This window comes from Pan paniscus, chromosome 17 (genome assembly GCF_029289425.2).
Source record: "Pan paniscus chromosome 17, NHGRI_mPanPan1-v2.0_pri, whole genome shotgun sequence".
Classification (NCBI taxonomy): Eukaryota; Metazoa; Chordata; class Mammalia; order Primates; family Hominidae; genus Pan; species Pan paniscus.
This window is the reverse complement of record NC_073266.2, coordinates 79622615-79642048: the sequence shown is the minus strand read 5'-3', so window position 1 is coordinate 79642048 and position 19434 is coordinate 79622615. Positions and strand designations below refer to the sequence as shown.

Here is a 19434-nt window from a genome sequence, read left to right as displayed (position 1 = left end):
GAGATATTTAGGTTTGTTTTCCATTTATCCCATCTGTTTTATGTTCCTTTTTCTGTTTTATTTTGTTTTTTTGTAGGATTAACTATTTTAAATTATTTTAATTTTCCAGCCCTCCCCTGCCCACACATTGGCTTGTTATTTATACATCCTTTTCATGGTTATGTTAAAGATTATGACAAGCATTTTGGGCTCATTATTAGTTTAATATAAATTAAATTAATGTAAATTAAATAACTTTCATACCTTTGATGTTATTGTTAAATATTTTAATTATAAGTATATTGCTACATTTCAACTTTTTGCCTTGTATTATCAACATTTATTTAGATTTACTCATATATTCACTGTGCCTTTTGCTCTTCATTCCTCTCCACATTTCTGTATTTCTTGTCTATGATATGACATTTCTTTTCAAGGGTATTTGCCAATGAAAGATATCTTTCTGTTGTTATTTGTTTGAAAATTCGTTATTTTACCTTTACTTTTCAAACATCTTTTCAAGTGAAATTCTAGATTGTCAGTTATTTTCTTTCAGAAACTTAAGGATGTCATTCCATCATTCCTGTTCAGTGACCAACTGTTTTAATGTCATTTGTTTGAAGGCAATTTGTCCCCTTCCCCTTCCCCTTCCCTCAGCTGCTTTTAAGATTTTCTCTTTGACTGGTTTTCAGCAGTTTTACTGCCTGTCCATATACATGGTTTTCTTTGTAGTTATTTTGCTTGGGGTTTGTAGATGTTCTTAAATCTGTGGATTAGTATCTTTCATTAGTTTTGTAAAGTTCTTGGCCTTTATCTTATCAGATATTGCTTCTGCCATATTCCATCTCTCCCTCTCTGGATTCCAATTACATTCATATTAGACCTGTTTCATCATGACTCGCATTCTATTTGTATAATCTTTTAGTATTTTTCTGTCTTTTTGCTCTTCAAGCTTCAGGCAAGGTATTTTCTTTTCTTTTTTCTTTTTCTTTCTTTCTTTTTTTTTTTTGAGACAGAGTCTCACTCTGTTGCCCAGGCTGGAGTGCAGTGTTATGATCTTGACTCACTGCAACCTCTGCCTCTCAGGTTCAAGCGATTCTCCTGCCTCAACCTCCTGAGTAGCTGGGTTTAAAGGCACGCACCACCACACCCGGCTAAGTTTTGTACTTTTAGTAGAGACTGGGTTTCACCATGTTGGCCAGGCTGGTCTCAAACTCCTGACCTCAAGTGATCCGCCCACCTTGGCCTCCCAAAGTGTTGGGATTGCAGGCGTGAGCCATCGCGCCCAGCCCAGGCAAGATATTTTCTACTGATTCTGTCATGAGTTACACCAGATTTATCTTCTGTTGTGTCTAGATTGCTGTTATTGAGTTCTTAATTTCACTTGTTAAATGTTTTTAAATTCTAGAACTTCCATTTTGATTATTAAAAAAATAGATTCTGTTCTTTGGTACAACTTTCTGTCTTGTCTTCTTGACATATTAACCATAATTATTTTAGCATCTGTACCTCATAATACCAATAACCAAACCATTTGTGAGTTTGTTTTGATTCTTTTTTTTTCAATTGGTCTTGTTTGTTAAGTCTGGTAGTTTTAAAATGAATCCTTATCTTTATATATTAAAAGTTTTAGAATCTCTGGATTATCTCATTTTTCTCCAGAGAGGTTTTGCCTTGTCCTCTGATGGCCACAAAGAGTGGTGGCTGACTCAAGGCCGTGCTGCGATTTTAAGCCTCCTTTGATCTCTGGTTTGTCTCTGTTCTTAGAGTGTAGTATCTCAGGGATCCCAATACAGACCTTGTAGTATCTAGAACCTTTCTTCTCTAGTGGTCACTGAATACCAATTTTTGTCTCTTGTACATCTTGAGACTACCAAAACTTCTGTCTGCTTTTCAGGGGCATTCTTCTTAGCTTCTTGTCCTCTTGTTCTATACAAATGAGTGTCAGACTTACTTTTTTTTTTTTCACCTCTTTTCTCACCAGGACTTGGCCTTTCTTTCTTTACCTGAGTTCTCTGAATAATATAGTATAATATAATATTTCTTTCTTATAAAAGCTCTTTCTCTCACTCTTCTTAAGATTTCACCTCAGAATATGTGTTAGTTTAAAATTCCAGATGCACTTTTAAAATGTCTTTCTTAAAAAATCCACAATGAAAATGTATATTATTTTCTTATTTTTCTTCCTTTTTAGGTCCTCAAGTTCTGGCTGCATTGGCAGCTAAAAACTTTAATTTTTATCTCTCCAGTCTTCCAAGATTGCCAGAGACTCTTGGATTCTCTACTTCCTGGCAGCAGCTATATCCCCAAATTCTCAGCCTCTTGCTTTGTGCCAAGAATAAGAATGGTAGATTCCCTCAGAGTTACAGTTTGTAGAATTTTGGATTACTTCCCTGTGGTTTCCTTCATCTCTAGGATCTTAGCCTTTCATTACTTGATTGTTTGGGTACCTTCAAATTTATTTTATTGGGCTTTCTAGTTGTTCTTGGTGGGAGCATTGCTATGCCCAAAGCTTCTCTGGCATAACCAGAAGTTATGGTTAAATCTTAGTGTTTTAATCATTTTATTTAAAAGTGTTAATGAACAAGTAATGCATGCACACAATAAAATTTATACAAACAATAATAAAAAGTCACTTTTCCTCCTGTATTCCAGTCTTACAGTCTTTTTCTTTGGAGGCAAAGTTGCAGTTTATTATGTATCTATCTATCTATATCATGTATACATATATACAGGAATATAATCTAAATAATATCCAATAATATACAAAAGAAAGGAAATCAATATATTGAAGAGATAATCTGCACTCCTATGTTTATTGCAGTACTACTTGCAGTAGCTAAAATATGGAATCAATCCAAGTGCCCATCAGTGGATTAAAGGATAAAGAAAATATGGTATATATACATGATGCGTCATGTATATTGTGATATTATTCATTCATAAAAAAGAATGAAATCCTGTCACTTGCAGCAACATGGGTGGAACTGGAGATCATTATGTTAAGTGAAATAAGGCCGCCACAGAAAGACGAATTTTACATGTTCTCACTCATATGTGGGAGCTAAAAAAAATAGCTTTGATGACGTAGACAAGAATTGATAGAATAGAATTGATGAAGTAGACAAGAATACATATGTATACATGATATATGTATATCCTTCTTGTTATATTTCAAGTTTTATTTATAAATATTTCAAACATGCTGAAAAGAATAGAGGATATAATAAAAATTGTTGTACCCACAACTCAGGTTTAAGAAAATGTTAACATTTTACCATATTTAGATTCTTTTGGGGGGGGGGCGCTGAGGAATAAAATGGTGTAATACACTTCAATCCCTATTTTAAAAATCTATTTTATTTAACAGTTCTTTTTTCCATTTAGTTTGGTTTTCAGGATTTATCCATGTTTATATGTATAGATCTCTCTTGTTCATTTTAGTTCACATATGGCATTCCTTTAATTACTCCTCTGCCAACCCCCATTTATTTTGTTGTTATTTGGTTTTGTTTACATAAATCTGAACATATTTTACTCTATATTCTAGACTTTATATTTCTTACAAAACCTCTTTATGTTTAAAGTATGTGATACCAAGAAAATTTACTTTATATCCCCTCTCAATTTGATGGAAAACTAAAAATAAAACTTATATTTGGGGACAAGTGTATGAGAGTCTTTAATGTCATGGTGATACAGTGAGGCTTGTATAGAACATTTGGTGAATTCCAGATATATTGCAAATCTTTGATATGTCTACCTTTGGCATGTCCCAAGTTTTATAAATAGTGCATTTAGGAAAAATTACAAATTACCCTGACTCCTGTTTCTTTACCTTAATACTTCCAATATAATATAACATAACATAATATATAATGTAAATATTTCTCCTTAAGAATTTTTTTCTCTCATTCTTCATAAGACTTCACTTAACAGAATGTCTGTTAAATTAGCTTAAGTAATTTAGCTTCAGACAAGCTTTTTTTTCTTTCTTTTTATTTTAAATTTTAGGTACATTACAAATGGCAATGTATGGTAGTCTCTTATTTTTCTTCCTTTTTTAGGTCTGCAATATTTTGATAGCATTGTATTCAAGATTTATTGATTCATTTTATGTGCTTTAGCACTTTGCTAAGTATTATTGTGGATATTAATGGAATATAAGACATTATCTTGGCCCACATGGAGGCTAAAATTTAATTGAAGAGAAATAAACTGATCATTAGACCACTAACTGAAGTGCTAATGATGTGAAGTGAGATTTGGAGTAGACCATAAAGGATGATGAATATTTGATTTTAGAAAGCAAAGAGGGGAACATCTTTACGATACCAGCTAGGTGAAGCTTGAAGAGTTTCACCATTATGCAGCTGAGGGTACACATTTGCGATAATGGGAAATTAAGTGAAGTAGCAGCAGAGGGTCATCAATAGTCCAGGAAGATTAGAATTGATGAAGTAGACAGTGAGATGCCCATATCAATTGTAAGTGAGGGGATGCAATCAGTATTTTAGGAAGCTGAGTGGATCAGAGCAAGAGGAAGGAGGTCAACTAGAAAGCTTTTATGGAAATTTGGGAAATTCAACTTAGATATAGCCTTCCAAAAAATGCCTATGCACTTTGGCACAGTAATTGCTATACTAAGGCTTCTGGGAAAACACTTCAAAATGTATGGTGTCTGAAGGGACAGAGAACTGGATCAAAGCAACATTTTAAAGTAACTTGTTTTTCTTTCATGTGTTTTTGCCTTGTGGCACCTTTTCCCTCCAAATCCCAGTGAATCCAGTGGTGGGGAATTTTCCTGCAGTCTGCAACATGAGAACCTAGTGTGGTTGGGTTCCCCTGAGTTGGAATATCTGGGAGCTCTTAGAGTAGGCACAGATTCTTTTTTTATTTTTTGTAGAAATGAGGTCTTGCTTTGTTGCCCAAGCTGGTCTCGAACGCCTGACCTCTAGTGATCCTCCTACCTCGTTCCCCCAAAGTGCTGGGACTACAAGCATGAACCACTGTCCCAAGCCAAAGCACAGATCCTTAATCAGAGTATCCCATAGAACTCTGAGAGAGTTCATAGATAAGCTTCTGGGTTTATGAATTTTCTGAAATTATATTTTAAATTTTGGATTATGTACATTTTCTAGACAAGGGTTTCAGATTCTGAAAGAAGTCTCTGACCCTCCCCCCTCCCAAATTAATAATTACTGCTTAAAAGATTTACTTTGTACAAGTCTCAGTCCTATCTCTTCAGAGACTGCTTGAGCCAAGTAGAAAGAAGATAAGTGATTATATTATGTCGACCCATGTGCAGTCGCCAATATTTAATTTAGTAGTTTTTGGCCTATGAAACATCAATTTCATGTGATCCAACCTAATATAGCCTTAAATAACTTTGCTTGCATTTTTAAAATGTAAAGGCATTCATTTTAGACATGTAGGTTTTAGTTAAGCAGCTTATATTCAAATTTGAATTTAAATATAGCGATTTATTTCATTAAGGCAATTAAATTCTGGTTATATTTCCTCAATTTCTACATTCCATAAATTTAATGACTTGTTTTATGTAGTTTTGGGTTATGCAGTATTTTTTGGGAGTATTTCTCTTGCGTATTTAGTGTTTCTACTCTGGTAAAACAGGATAGGGAAATGGTGGAAAGAGAAATGAAAGAGGAACCAAGAGGGTATACGATATAGTATAAAAATAGCAAATAGGTTCAAATTATTCATTAACTTCCAATGGTGGTTAGTGTCTGCCTGGAGCTCTTTGATAATAAGAATTCTCAGGCCCTGTTTGGCTCAGGGATAAAAAGAACATTGATGGATCTGTCCTCAATCACGTGAAGTCTGCCACGAGCACAGGACAACTGAGTGGCAGAGCTCATGCCATACGTTTGGTGTTCTGCTAATTACTTCCATTTAATCAGAATTTCTTTGTTAGCCAGAGTATTACATTTCTTCAGAATGATGGATTATATGACTTTCATGAGTGTAGTTTGGCATTTGAAACTTTGAGTCAAGAAAACCAAATTTAACTATAAGCTATTTCTTGGAAGACTTCAGAGAACCAACAGCAATTCAGGTTTTTTTCTTTGATTTTTGTTTTGTTTGCTGTTTTGTAATTTTCACTATCTTTTTTTTTAATTAAGGGGAAAAAATAAACATATACTTGGAATGAGGAAACCCTTTAAACCTATTCTTTTTTTTATATATAGACTGCTTTCTGATTCCAAACAGTTCAACATTTTAAGAAAAGCAAGATCTTATATAAAACACAGAAAGTTTGATGAAGTGGTAAGTATACTGGCCTTATAGACATAAATAGCTGATTATCATTTTGGGGATGGAGAGGAGAAAAATATGGCAATGGAGAGCAAAGTAGGCAGGCCAGGGAGCTTTCTTGAGCCCTCAAGGAAGGATTGCATTTCCTGAGTAGCTGCTTTAGCAGTGGACAGATCTCTCTTATTTCAACTATATTATGGGTAAATTTTTTTTTTTTTTTGAGACAGAGTCTCGCTGTTGCCCAGGCTGGAGTGCAGTGGCACAATCTCAGCTCACTGCAACCTCCACCTCCCAGGTTCAAGCAATCCTCCTGCCTCAGCCTCCTGAGTAGCTGGGATTACAGGCATGCGCCACAACGCCCAGCTAGTTTTTGTATTTTTAGTAGAGATGGGGTTTTGCCATGTTGGCCAGGCTGGTCTCGAACTTCTGACATCAGGTGATCCACCCGCCTTGGCTTCCCAAAGTGCTGGGATTACAGGCATGAGCCACCGCACCCGGCTCACATTTTTTTAGGTTAGCATTAGAAATAAACTATTACCATTTTTTAAAATGAGAAAATAGATGCCAAGTTTGTGTCACCCTTCTTAATGTATAATATTTTAGAATACTATATGTTTGCCACTTGGAATTATCTATACATTATTAAAAGTCTAATGATTCATGTTGAAATTTTGACTCTTCCAAACTCCTATCTCACTGTTTTTCATTAATTTTTGTTGGTTAAATGGTCATTTAATTTTAAAGTAGAAAAGAATTCTGTTTTCTTTTCTAAAATTGCCTAAATAATTGCCAATCCATGCATTTCTAATACTTTTTTTGATGACTTTAAAATGATAAGCTATTCTTCTCCTGTAAAATATTAAGCTACTTAATGATGTTTTATAACTGATTTGAGTAATCTCATATGAGAAAATAAAAAATATAAATATGGCCATTATCATTATTTGGGACCTATATTAGAGAGCCTTCATTTATTTTATGAGTTGTCTGAATATCATTTCCACAAACACACATATACAACACAAATAGTTTACATTTAAAATGCCCTTTCTTATTAAGATTAAAAAGTTCATTTTATTCCAAATTTTTCTCATACTTTAAAAGAAGATCCTGGAACAATTAAAATCTGTTCTTAATCCATCATCTACAGTTACTCACTAATTTTAATACAACAGTTTGGCTGTTAGGAATTTAAAATTTTCCTTTCTTTAAAATGTAGGTTTTCTTATTATTTCTGTTAGCAAGTTATATATGTTTTTTCTCCATAGGTCTCCCTTTGCAAGGAGCTAATTCATCTTGCATTGAAAGGATTGTCCTATTATCACACATATGACAGATTCTTTTTGGGCGTCAATGTTGTTATTGGTTTTGTGGGATGGATATCTTATGCCTCTTTGTTGATCATCAAGTCTCATTCCAACCTTATAAAAGGTGTTAGTAAAGAAGTGAAGGTACGTTTAGAAAATGTGAGGATTCAGATGATGGTATAAAATCACTAGTACTGAATCCAGTGTAATGAGTTTATAGGATGTGCAAGTCGTTGTTCTAAGCTAACTCTTGTTTATCTTTCATTTGCTTTTATTGTATTGGATTTTTCCTCACTTATCTCTGTTTCTTCAGTTGAGAAAAAGATATATTGATAATAAGGATCCTATAACTTAAGAAAGCTATAAAGATAGAGGTGTAAGTAATTTAAGTGCTCCTATGTTATCAATGGTGTTGACCTTCTGTTTTATTTTATAACTAGCATTTTATAAGTATTCCATATCTTTCTAGTACAACTGGTCAGAAAACTACTTCAAAACAATATGTTTAATTTTATCTGATATTAAAAGTTTGGGAGCTAGAAAACAATAAAATTATTTGCTCATAATGTTTCTTCTTAAATGATGTATACATTTTTTAATTACTTACCTTCTTTTAACTTTTTGAAGTTTCTCAAAATGCAGATTTCTAGACCTTTCCAAGTATTCTTATTTTAAGAATTTGTTCCTACTTTACTATGCTTTCAGTGAAAAAATAAACATTAAAAAAATCTCTTTAATGATACTTCATATTGCTGAGACAATATAACAGTATGTGTATGGTTTTACTACATTAAAACACTTTACTCTTTTAAAATATATTTCTAACTATCATTTACCAGGGACACTATGCCACTTTCATTTCCTTTGCTTCATTCTCTTTAATGATTATTACCATGTTCAAGTTCTCTAAAAAGTAATATATCCTGGTGGTGTATTTTTAATAATAGTCTGCAGATATTTCCAGTGGTAACTTTTACAATTTTATATTTTATTATTCTGTAATGGAAGTAAGGCCATTAGTGTTTATTATAATTTTGTATAATGCTTTAATGTATCTTAAATAATTTCCCCCAAGTAATTTTAATTATTTGAGTGTATGTGAAATTGGCTGGAATGGGAATTATATCTAGGCATTCTTAGAACTCATAACAGTGCTAGAAGTAGACATAATTTATGTTTGCAAAAAAGGAAGCTGAAGCTGAGGAGGATTAAGTTACTTATTAAAGGCCACTCAGATAGCATGTGAGGGACTGAGACTTTAATCCAGAGCAGTCTTGGGCCAGAGAGTGCCTTTTCATGTTTATCCTGATATTCAGTTTATTGAGAAAAAAATATGTTTTTATATTGATATGTTAACAAGATTTCATAGCTGATCGTTCTTCTTTATTCATTAATCTGATAATACAGCCAATATTTAATTGAATGTATGGTACAATGCTAGATGCTGGCAAGGGTATCCAATCTTTTGGCTACCCTAAGCCACATTGGAAAAAGAATAATTGTCCTGGGGCACACATAAAATACACTATCAACAGCTGATGAGCTTTAAAAAACAATTTTGCAAAATACCTCATTATGTTCTAAGAAAGTTTATGAATTTGTGTTGGCACCACATTCAGAGCTGTCCTGGACCACAGGTGGCCTGTGGGCTGCAGACTGGACAAGCTTGCTGTATAGGCTATACAAAGAAATAAAGGATTCAGATTCTGCCATCAAGAAGCTTAGAATTTAATAAAGTAGGTAAGAGATGTGTACACATATAACCACCTTACCAGGCATAAGTCACTATATCTACACTCGACTACAAAAGAAAACTTTAAGATATGTAAAGTGTTTGGGATAATAAAAAGACTATCCTATTTTAAATATGAGAGCTGACTTTAGGGTGACGATAATAGGAAAAAGTAAGTCTTGGTGGGAGTTTAACAGTCAGAATCTAGGGAGAGGTTGAGAATTAAAGCAAACTGAATGATGTAAACAGGGGCAGATTTGGGAAGATGTACTGTTCTGCTGGGATAATAGTAGTATGTATTGAGCCCCACTGTTCCAGGACTGCCCTGGGTGCTTTATGTAAGTTATTTAGTTAGGCTTAACACTACCCTAAATTTGGTGGTTATGATTCTCATAATATAGATGGAGGGATTTAGGCTCAGAAAAATTACCTGTTTTCCACAAGGACACACGGGTTTTAAATGACAGAGCCCATATTTTCTGACACTTGAATTCTTTCTGTTTCTATGCCACGCTTCCTTCAAAATAAATAGTTCACTTTGTATAGAATGTGGGAGGTTTGTTCGAGGGACTGATAAGAAATAATACAATATAGATTAGGCTGAAGTAATCAAAGCCTTCAAATGCTGGACTGCAGCATTTACACTTTATTTAGTGAGGAGTTGGTACGTTAATAAAAACCAGAGAAATAGAACCAGGAGGCTATATATATATTATATATATATACATATTTATATATATATATGTATTTTTTATATATACATATTTTATTATACTTTAAGTTCTAGGGTACATATGCACAATGTGCAGGTTTGTTACATATGTACACATGTGCCATGTAGTATAAGAAATTGGCTTATGTGATTGTGGGACCTAGTTAGGCAAGTCCTAAATTCACAGGTCAGGCTGTCAGGAAAGGCAGACTGAACTCGCCAGCAGGAGCTGAAGCTGCACTCAACGGGTAGAATTTCTCCTTTAGGGAACCCTTAGTTTTGCTCTTAAAGGTTTTCAACGGATTGAATGAGGACCACCCAGATTATCTAGGATAATCTCCTGTACTTAAAGTCCCTGACCTTTACACCATGCAGACTATCACTAGTGAATTACATTGATGTAATTCACTCTGTTTTGGCAGGTGATTGGGAATAGTGCATATGACTGAATGAAGTTTCTATTGGGTGGGCAATAGAGAGAGAAGCTTAGATAGCATGTCACATTGGAGCTTGAATAGATAAGACATTGTTCCAAATGATAATTAAGTCCTATACCTTATTATGGATTAAATAGGCTTTTGCGAGTTATCCAGAGAACTCAATGAACATTTATAAAATTATTCCTAAAAGGAAACATGTTCAGAATTCTGAACAAGTTACTTGCAAACAAACTTTAAGGCCATAGTCACTTTTAAGTTGAGAATTGCTTAATTGCAGCAATTTCAGGTTATCTAGGTTTTTCCTCTCTAATATGCTCCTCAAATAATAGATTTTTTTCCTTGTCTTAATGCAGCTGTTTGATTAATCATCTAGTAGTATAACCATTGAAAGAAAGTAATAGGTTTTCTTCACTTTATAAAATCTCTTTTAAAACCTATCAATTACCATTGGTTTGGAAGTGTTTCAATGTTTTGTTTGATTTTTCAGAAACCAAGCCATCTCCTGCCTTGTAGTTTTGTAGCTATTGGCATTTTAGTAGCATTTTTTCTGCTGATTCAAGCCTGTCCCTGGAAATATTATGTATATGGTTTGTTGCCAGTGCCAATATGGTATGCGGTTCTAAGAGAGTAAGTAATGCATCTTGCTGCCTTGTTTTTTCACTTCATTGACAGTTAAATCTGTATTTAAAATGCATTAGATTTCTGTACCATAAGTCATCAAATATATTTATAATACTGTACTTTCAAATCTCCAGTCCCTCTCACTTCATTTATAACTGCATAAATGTTGAGTAGGATATAAACATTCTTTTTGTTGTACTTTTCCCTTTTGACTTCATCTTTATTTTTCTGAAGTGGCAGTGTTCACTTCTTTGTGTATCTTTTATAGAAAAAAATGGAATAAAAGTAACGATTAATATTGATCATAGTATGCCTAGACTAACTTGCATTTTGAACTTGCGTCATCATCTCAGATTCCAATATATCTTCATATTTGACAAAGATATTTGCATGTTTTATTTCCATACATTTTGACTCCTCCTTTCCTAGCAATCGTGTAGATCTAGATAAATTAAACATTGTAGTTAAATCTAATACGGTTATATTTACACACACAGATTAGTCTATATTTTTCACATGTGCTGTGGTTCTACCTGTAAGTGCTTCCTCACAGGTTGTACTTAAAATAGAGTGTATTGTTAACATTGTAGAAAACATTAGAAGTAAGGCTCTTTGGTGAGTTTCAAACACTTTTAATAAAACCACTAGAAGGGAGTACTAGTTCATGCTCACTGGCAGCCGGAGTCATGTTGCAGATCTTATTGGTTTCTGTTTTTACACCAGTAATCTATAATTTAAACTTAGTCATGGATATCAAAGTATTTTCTGAGCAAACCAGACCCCTAAAGTCAATGAAAGAATGAGAGCCTGTTATAATAAGGGTATCCCCAAGGTTGGCTTAACATGTGCATCATGACACTATGCATACTTTTATTCTAATTTTTCTTAACTTTAGCTTTGACTGCTTCTTCCTTCTTTTAAAACCTGATGTATTAAAAATATTTCAGAGTTGGCTGGGCGCAAGGGCTCACGCCTGTAATCCCAGCACTTTGGGAGGCCAAGGCAGGTGGATCACTTGAGGTCAGGAGTTCGAGACCAGCCTGACCAACATGGCAAAATGTTTCTACTAAAAATACAAAAATTAGCTGGGCATGGTGGTATGCACCTGTAATTCCAGCTACTCAGGAGGCTGAGGCATGAGAATTGCTTGAACCCAGGAGGTGGAGGTTGCAGTGAGCCAAGATTGCACCACTGCACTCCAGCCTGAGCGACAGAGTGAGACTCTGTCTCAAAAAAAAAAAAATTAACTTAAAAATATCAAAAATTAATATTAATATTAAAATGCTTAAAATATTAACTATAAGGCAAAAAGACACTGATCAAATAACATATTATTACCTCTCCATTTGAAAGGAATAGGTTTGTTGCATACGCATATTTAACTCAGATTTTTAAAAATGTCATTTAGTCTGGTTTTTAAACTTTTAGAACAAAAGGTTTTGTCTTTGCAGAAAATTGTATCTAGTACAGAACCCCTCCTGAATTATTAAGTGTCCTAATTATGAAGAAAACATATATATTTAAATTTTAAGGGAAAACATGATTTCGAAAGTATGTTGTGTCCTATCTTTATCTTTTTGATAGATTGTATAGGAAAAAGACATAAAAATTCACAGTCTTCTAAATGATTTTACAAAATCATCTGTTGATCCTCTGTGCTTATTCATTGTTAAGAATAAAAGAAACATTCCCCTTTTGACTGGTGTTAGCTTTTCTTTCCTACATGGCACCTTCCTCGTTTTGATGAAATTCTGCAGCCGTTGCTTTCAGTCAGAGAAAGGTCATAAACCAAATGATACTGACCTTCTAAAATTACCTACTTAATAATGCACTACAAATGTTAACTTTTTTTCCTAGTGATGAAATGTAAAAAGTACTCAAGTATGTAATACATTTTTGATGGTTATGAGTTCACTTGATTACAGTTAGTGTAGAATTAGTGACATCTTAAATTGGGTTTGGAAAAGGTTATTTAGCTCAGTTAGAAAATGTAATTAAGATTTTTCCCTAACTAGATTAGGAAACCCTACCTTTATTTCATTAAGATTTAAATATAGGATTACTTGGGTGAATTTTTAAAAATTTTTCAGTTTATATGCATTTGGATTCATTGTGTTTTATATTGATGTTGTATCTGTAATTGTATGAATCCATGTTTAAACTAAGATCAAACAAGATTCATTTATTGTCATTAATGCTTATAAAAACCAAGCAAACTTTTGTGATCATTTTCTTTTTTTTTTTTTGAGACAGCATTTCGTTCTTGTTGTCTGGGCTGGAGTGCAATGGCATGATCTCAGCTGACTGCAACCTCCACCTCCCAGGTTCAAGCGATTCTCCTGTCTCAGCCTCCTGAGTAGCTGGGATTACAGGCATGTGCCATCACGCCTGGCTAATTTTGTATTTTTAGTAGAGATGGAGTTTCACCATGTTGGCCAGGCTGGTCTCAAACTTGTGACCTCAGGTGATCCGCCCTCTTCAGCCTCCCAAAGTGCTGGGATTACAGGCCTGAGCCACTGCACCTGGCCGATCATTTTCAAATTAATTCAGAAATTACATTTTCCCTAAAATACTTATAGATTAAAAAAAATTAGGTAAGTAAAGCCCTTGAAACAAATCCATTAGAGCTTATTTTAGTTTTTGAATAATCTATAAATGGAAAATTCTCTAGTGTTTTAGCTTTGTGCAAAGTTTGTATTTTTATACTATGTATGACCTAACTTTAAAATTCAATCAGTCTTTTTATTTGAAACAGATTTCAAGTTATTCAGGACCTTGTTGCATCAGTGTTGACCTATCCTCTGAGCCATTTTGTTGGGTACCTGTTAGCCTTTACCCTGGGAATTGAAGTATTAGTAAGTAACTTACCAGATTACAACATTTGCAAATTTCTTTTATATATTTGTAACTAGTATTAAAAGACCTTATTTTTCATTCCTTCTTTGGAATGCATTACTAGGTTCTCAGTTTTTTCTACCGCTATATGCTTACTGCTGGACTTACTGCCTTTGCAACTTGGCCATTTCTCACTCGGCTGTGGACTCGAGCAAAGGTATGAGTACTCATTTTGACATAGGACAGATTAGTAACTACTTTGTTTTGACACGTGTGTAACTCAAGGAACTGTTTATTTTTAAAGAAAAGGGTAGAATGTGTTCTTACATAAAAGAGCCTAGTCATATTGATAGGAGGACTGACATTACCTTTAAGGTTTCAGTAATTCACTTAGACTTTCACATCAAAATGGGCCAGTTATGTGGTAATTGAAATGCTATATAAGTTGTACTGATACGTCCATCTCTGAAGCATTTCCTGGATTTGTTTAGCTTCAAATACCTTGATAATGGACCAGGCGAGGAGTCATCCAGAGCAGCACAGCCCAGTGGCTTAGGGGTCTGCACTCTGTGAGTCACAGGAAACACCTCCCTCATTACCCTGAGCCACTCAGTTTTTTTTTTTTCTGGATAAGTATGTATTTATTATAGATTATTAAAAATATAGTCAGTCTTGATTTTCTTCCTTCAGCTACATAGGGAATTACAATGTGCTTCTACAAAGAATGCTCTTATATTTCCACTTTGATACTTTTTGATAGAAGTAGCAGGAAGATATCTTCTTTCTACTCTGAGAATTTATAAAAAAATCTTCAATGAATGGGATTATCGATCTTTTAATTTGTGAGGGATCTTAATCTAATTACAAAAGTAGTTTTACTTATTTTCCTTCTGGGCTCAGTTGTTTGGTGATTATTGTAGGCCACCTTTTTTATAGATGTCTTCATCAATATATGGTCTAACCTAAATTGAATGAAGCACTTTATGCAGGTTTAAATACTGGTTATTTTATTTACTTGTCATGGACCTGGTACTACTTATATTTTAACTTCTCTGAGCTCTGTTTCGTCATCTGATGTATTGGGAATGATAATACCTGCCTCTTGAGGTTATTGTGAGAATTAAATGAGAAAGTGCTCATATTATACCTAATACTATACCTGCTATGCAACAGGTCCTTCACAAATAGTAACTATTACTTTTTAAAGTAGTTAGCTGTTGATTCTGCTAGAAAGTATTTGAAAAATAATAAACAGCTGTAAGGCTTTGCATTTTCCTTTTACCTTCACAGTCATATAGTCTGTGAAACACTAATGATAGTTTTCTATACCATATTTGTCTAAAGATAACTTTTTTCTTGATTTTAGATGACCTCACTGAGTTGGACTTTCTTCTCTTTGCTCCTGGCAGTGTTCCCACTGATGCCGGTTGTAGGTCGAAAGCCAGACATCTCTCTAGTGTATGAATAATATTGTATTTTATTCTATTTTCAATACAGTTTTTTTCCCTCAATTAACACTGTAAAATTTGAACCTAATCTTGGTCAAGAATATAAAATCATGTGAACTAACGGGAATTTAAAATACCAATATCAAACCATTAGTCATGATTTTGGCCTAGGTTCTAAGAGTCATTAAACCTCGTGGTAGATGCTTTCGGGCTTTCATAATGAAATTGTGCCACTGATAACTTAAAATCCCGCCCATTTTTTTTTGTTTAAGTCTAGAAGGTTTTCTTTCTTTTATGCTTGGAGGAATCAGTAAAAGTTTTAGTTTCATGTGAAAAAAGTTCTGTTGCCAAAACAAAAAGGTCTCAAAGCTACTGTGTTAGCCCTCTTTGCTTTAATCATGTCCACACTAAAATGTCATGTAAAAATTAAATTTTCTGCTATTCTAAATTGAATGTAAAGATCTCCATGGAAGGAAACTCTATTTACCTTGCCAGCTTTCCCGTGTTTAACCACTCAAATTGTTTGAAAATTCTTCTGCATATCTTACCTAAATTCCCTACTGTGCTGCTATGTTTATTTCTCTTCAATAGACCTATTTATAAATTTATAAAATAACTGGTTACCTTTGCTTTTAACTGCACTTTATTGTCAAGTAAATTATGGGCTGTTTGAGTGTGTGTATGATCATTATTTCATTTAACATTTCCTCTCTTATTGTCTAATCATGGGAATTAGAAATTAAATAAATCATCTTTGTTACTTTCTTCAGAATGCTATAAGCATTTTTTAAAACATTTTAACCAAGTCTGTAATGGATAATGGTATATATTTTTAAATCAAGGAAGATTAACTAAGTACTATTTTGTAAAAATATGTGCTGATTTATGAGATTCTATACATTTTCTCCTATTTGTATGAGAATACCAATATGCAATAGATCAGGAAATATCCCAGGAAGTCACTTTATTAGCAGAGCTCAAAATAATTGTATTGAATTCTAACACCATACTATCTAAGCCATACTTTATTAGAGTGTTACTAGGTAAAAACATTTTGCAACTGTCATAACCTATAAATAGTATATGACAAAATGAATTCCAATATTTTCATTTATTTCTTGCTTCAGATAGCTCTGTAAGCTCTTGTATTGTTTCTATAAAGCCCCTTTCCTTCCCTTTGTCAGTCTCTGCCTATCAGTCCTGCTCAAGCAGTATTGGCATAGTTGAGCAGAATTTATCATATGCTAAAAGGGAAGGAAATTGTATAAATTTGCCACTTGCGTATTCTATTAAAGATGAATGTGGGAAGCAAATAAACTTGTTAAAATATGAGAAATCTAATTTATATTTTAGAAAATTATATTGTTTCCCTCTAAATTTAAATTGCTCAGTGATTTTAAATTTATCCTACTAGCTATATTTGCAACTTATTTATTTTGATTCCTGGTTCATGGGGAAATTTCTACTCTCCTTTTCATCTGTCACAGCATCTCCCTTCTTCAGAAAATTACAAAGATGTGATTTTGTGAAACATTTAAGGATACAATTAAAGGAAAAAGCAAACGTGTACAACATGGTTGTGATGTCTGTTACTCCAGTGTTCTAAAGTAAAAACATATTTGCCAATAAGTTTAAATACCAAATTATTTTAAAAATTAAGAAAGAAAAAAAGCAAAGAATCTTGATCATATGTGACTATTTTTTCCTAAATTTTAATGATAATCCGTGTTGAATATATGATTACCTTTCTCCTTAGGATTCTCAAAGAGTGTATTTGAAGCATCACAACCAACCATCAAGCATTTTTCTGGGGATTCCTGCTTTGCATTCTTCTTAGGTGTCCAGCTCTGCTTTTTGCTCTTTCTTTTTGCTCTTCAACCAATTCCTTTTCTCTTAGTTCTATTTGGGTTCTGGATTTCATCCTCAGCATAATTCTGGCTGTGCTATGTTATTCAGATGTTAAGGAGGTGAGAAAGAGCTCGACAATAGGGCACCATTTCCTTGGTATCAGTCACCTTTGACTTTAGGAAACATACTATACCTGGTGTGTTTCCTTACTGTTATTTCATTACTGTACAAATGCCTCACCTGCATGCCACCCATGTGACCACTGCCTACCCCTTCCCTCAGCCAGGAGCAGCTGAGGAAAATACCAAGGTCTGTCACAGAAGGGAGCTGTTTTTCCTGCTAGAAATAATGTGGGTTATATATGTAGATACTTTTTGCATGAGTAAGTTTCATAATCACAAAATACATGTTGTAGATACTGATAATATACTTATTTAGCTATCTTTTATATTGTAAATTTTTGTAAATTTGCCCAATTCAGGCTAAATATTATAGTATTTGATATGCCTAAAATTTTTTTAAATTAAATTATAGAAGCAAGGTAGAGATACTTAGAAAATTGTGGGGAGAGGTTACAAATAACCCCATCCAGCAGTATCTTTATCCTAAGATTAAAAGTTTTCTTAAAATCTTAAAACTTAAAAGTTTTCTTAAAAATCTGAAAATGTACCCATTTTGCTACTTCCTCTTGATTAAGCCAAATGACTGACAGGTTCTGTATTAGAGTAAGATGTCTCATATTTCCATCTGATATGTGTTCGTAAATATCTGAAGAAAATTTAAAATTAATTGTATTTCAAAACAGGATGGGTGCAGGCTTGCTGGTTCTTCTGCTATCCCTGTGTGTTGTAACATCTCTCATGAAAAGAAAAGATAGCTTTATAAAGGAAGAGCTATTGGTACATCTATTACAGGTCAGTTTCAGATTTTCAATACTATGTTATACTAATGATATACCGAAATGTGTCTTATGGTTATATTTAATTATGTTCATAAAATGCCATTACCTTTATGCTACTTAGTATCTGCCAGCTGAGAAGAAAGCTTTCATTTAAGATGCTACATGGAAATATGTTCTTTAAGAGGTATGAAATAGCAAAAGGTCCATAAGAGGCAGCCCAGTGATGCCTGAAGAGCAGAGGTTATGGAAACTGTATTGACCAAAAAGTTGAACTGAAAAGGGCTTCATCTGGACTGAGATTCTACATTGTCCTCATTTGGGTCAGGGAAGGTCACTTCTTTGAAGTGAAAGCAGCCTGGGGTGTTTATATTAAGAATAGCCAGTTTAAGACTTCAGTTAATGTCCCAGGTGAAAATAAACTTCAGCATGGTTGGTGGCTTTGGTGTGGTGAAAATAACTTTGAACTTGATGTTTCAAAATTGAGTCAGTTCCCAGTTACGCTGTATACTAGATGGGTACTTTTTAGTAATTTGATTTCAGTTTGTGTAGTTTTTTTGTTTTGTGTGTGTGTTTTTTTGAAATGAGGTCTTACTCTTGTCACCCAGGGTGGAGTGCAGTGGCACAATCTCAGCTCAATGCAACCCCTGCCTTCCAGGTTCAAGCGATTCTGCCTCAGCTTCTTGAGTAGCTGGGATTACAGGCGAGAGCCACTACGCCTGGCTAATGTTGTATATTTAGTAGAGTCGGGGTTTCACCACGTTGGCCAGGCTGGTCTTGAACTCCTGACCTCAGGTGATCCACCCACCCCGGCCTCCCAAAGTCCTGGGATTACAGGCATGAGCCACCACACAGCCACTTCAGTTTGTTTTTAATCTGTAGAGATAATATCTGATGGGGTTGTGACAGAGATCATATCATGTGATAGTCTATAAAATGACAACTTTTTCCATAGATAACGATGGAAAACATCTTTTTCTTTTTAACTGAATAAATAAATAAATAACCACGTCTAGACCACAGACAAAAAGCAAAACTTATATGAGTGTTCTCAAAAAATTTCCTCAAGAATAGAGCTTGGATTGTAGATGGTATTTCCAAGAACACTCTCTGAAATAAAAATATACAACATTTGAAAGATTACATCACAAGTTAAATTCATTTTTGGAGAGCAACAGGGAACTTATAAAAAGAGAAGAATTTTTTTGTCAAAAATCCTGTCAAGCCATTGGAACATATGTTTCCTTTGAAATGGTACTCTGACTGGCTTTACACTTAAGCCATAGTAGCTTTGACAGAATGTATCCAGAATAATAAGTACTTTGACAGAAGTGAATG

The 19434-nt window shown here is 33.9% G+C and overlaps 1 protein-coding gene across 12 annotated transcripts in view; it reads left to right on the top strand.

Annotated features, from left to right (window-relative positions):
* Positions 1-19434, top strand: part of PIGN (phosphatidylinositol glycan anchor biosynthesis class N) — a 141773-nt gene that overhangs the window by 66239 nt on the left and 56100 nt on the right. For all 12 annotated transcript variants that reach the window (XM_055102516.1, XM_034943903.3, XM_034943902.3 and 9 more), the window contains 7 exons: positions 6189-6267; positions 7524-7706; positions 10934-11073; positions 13823-13922; positions 14027-14119; positions 15269-15360; positions 18004-18112. In XM_055102516.1, the coding sequence (XP_054958491.1) occupies positions 6189-6267; positions 7524-7706; positions 10934-11073; positions 13823-13922; positions 14027-14119; positions 15269-15360; positions 18004-18112 (796 nt within the window). The remainder of the gene's footprint in view (positions 1-6188; positions 6268-7523; positions 7707-10933; positions 11074-13822; positions 13923-14026; positions 14120-15268; positions 15361-18003; positions 18113-19434) is intronic.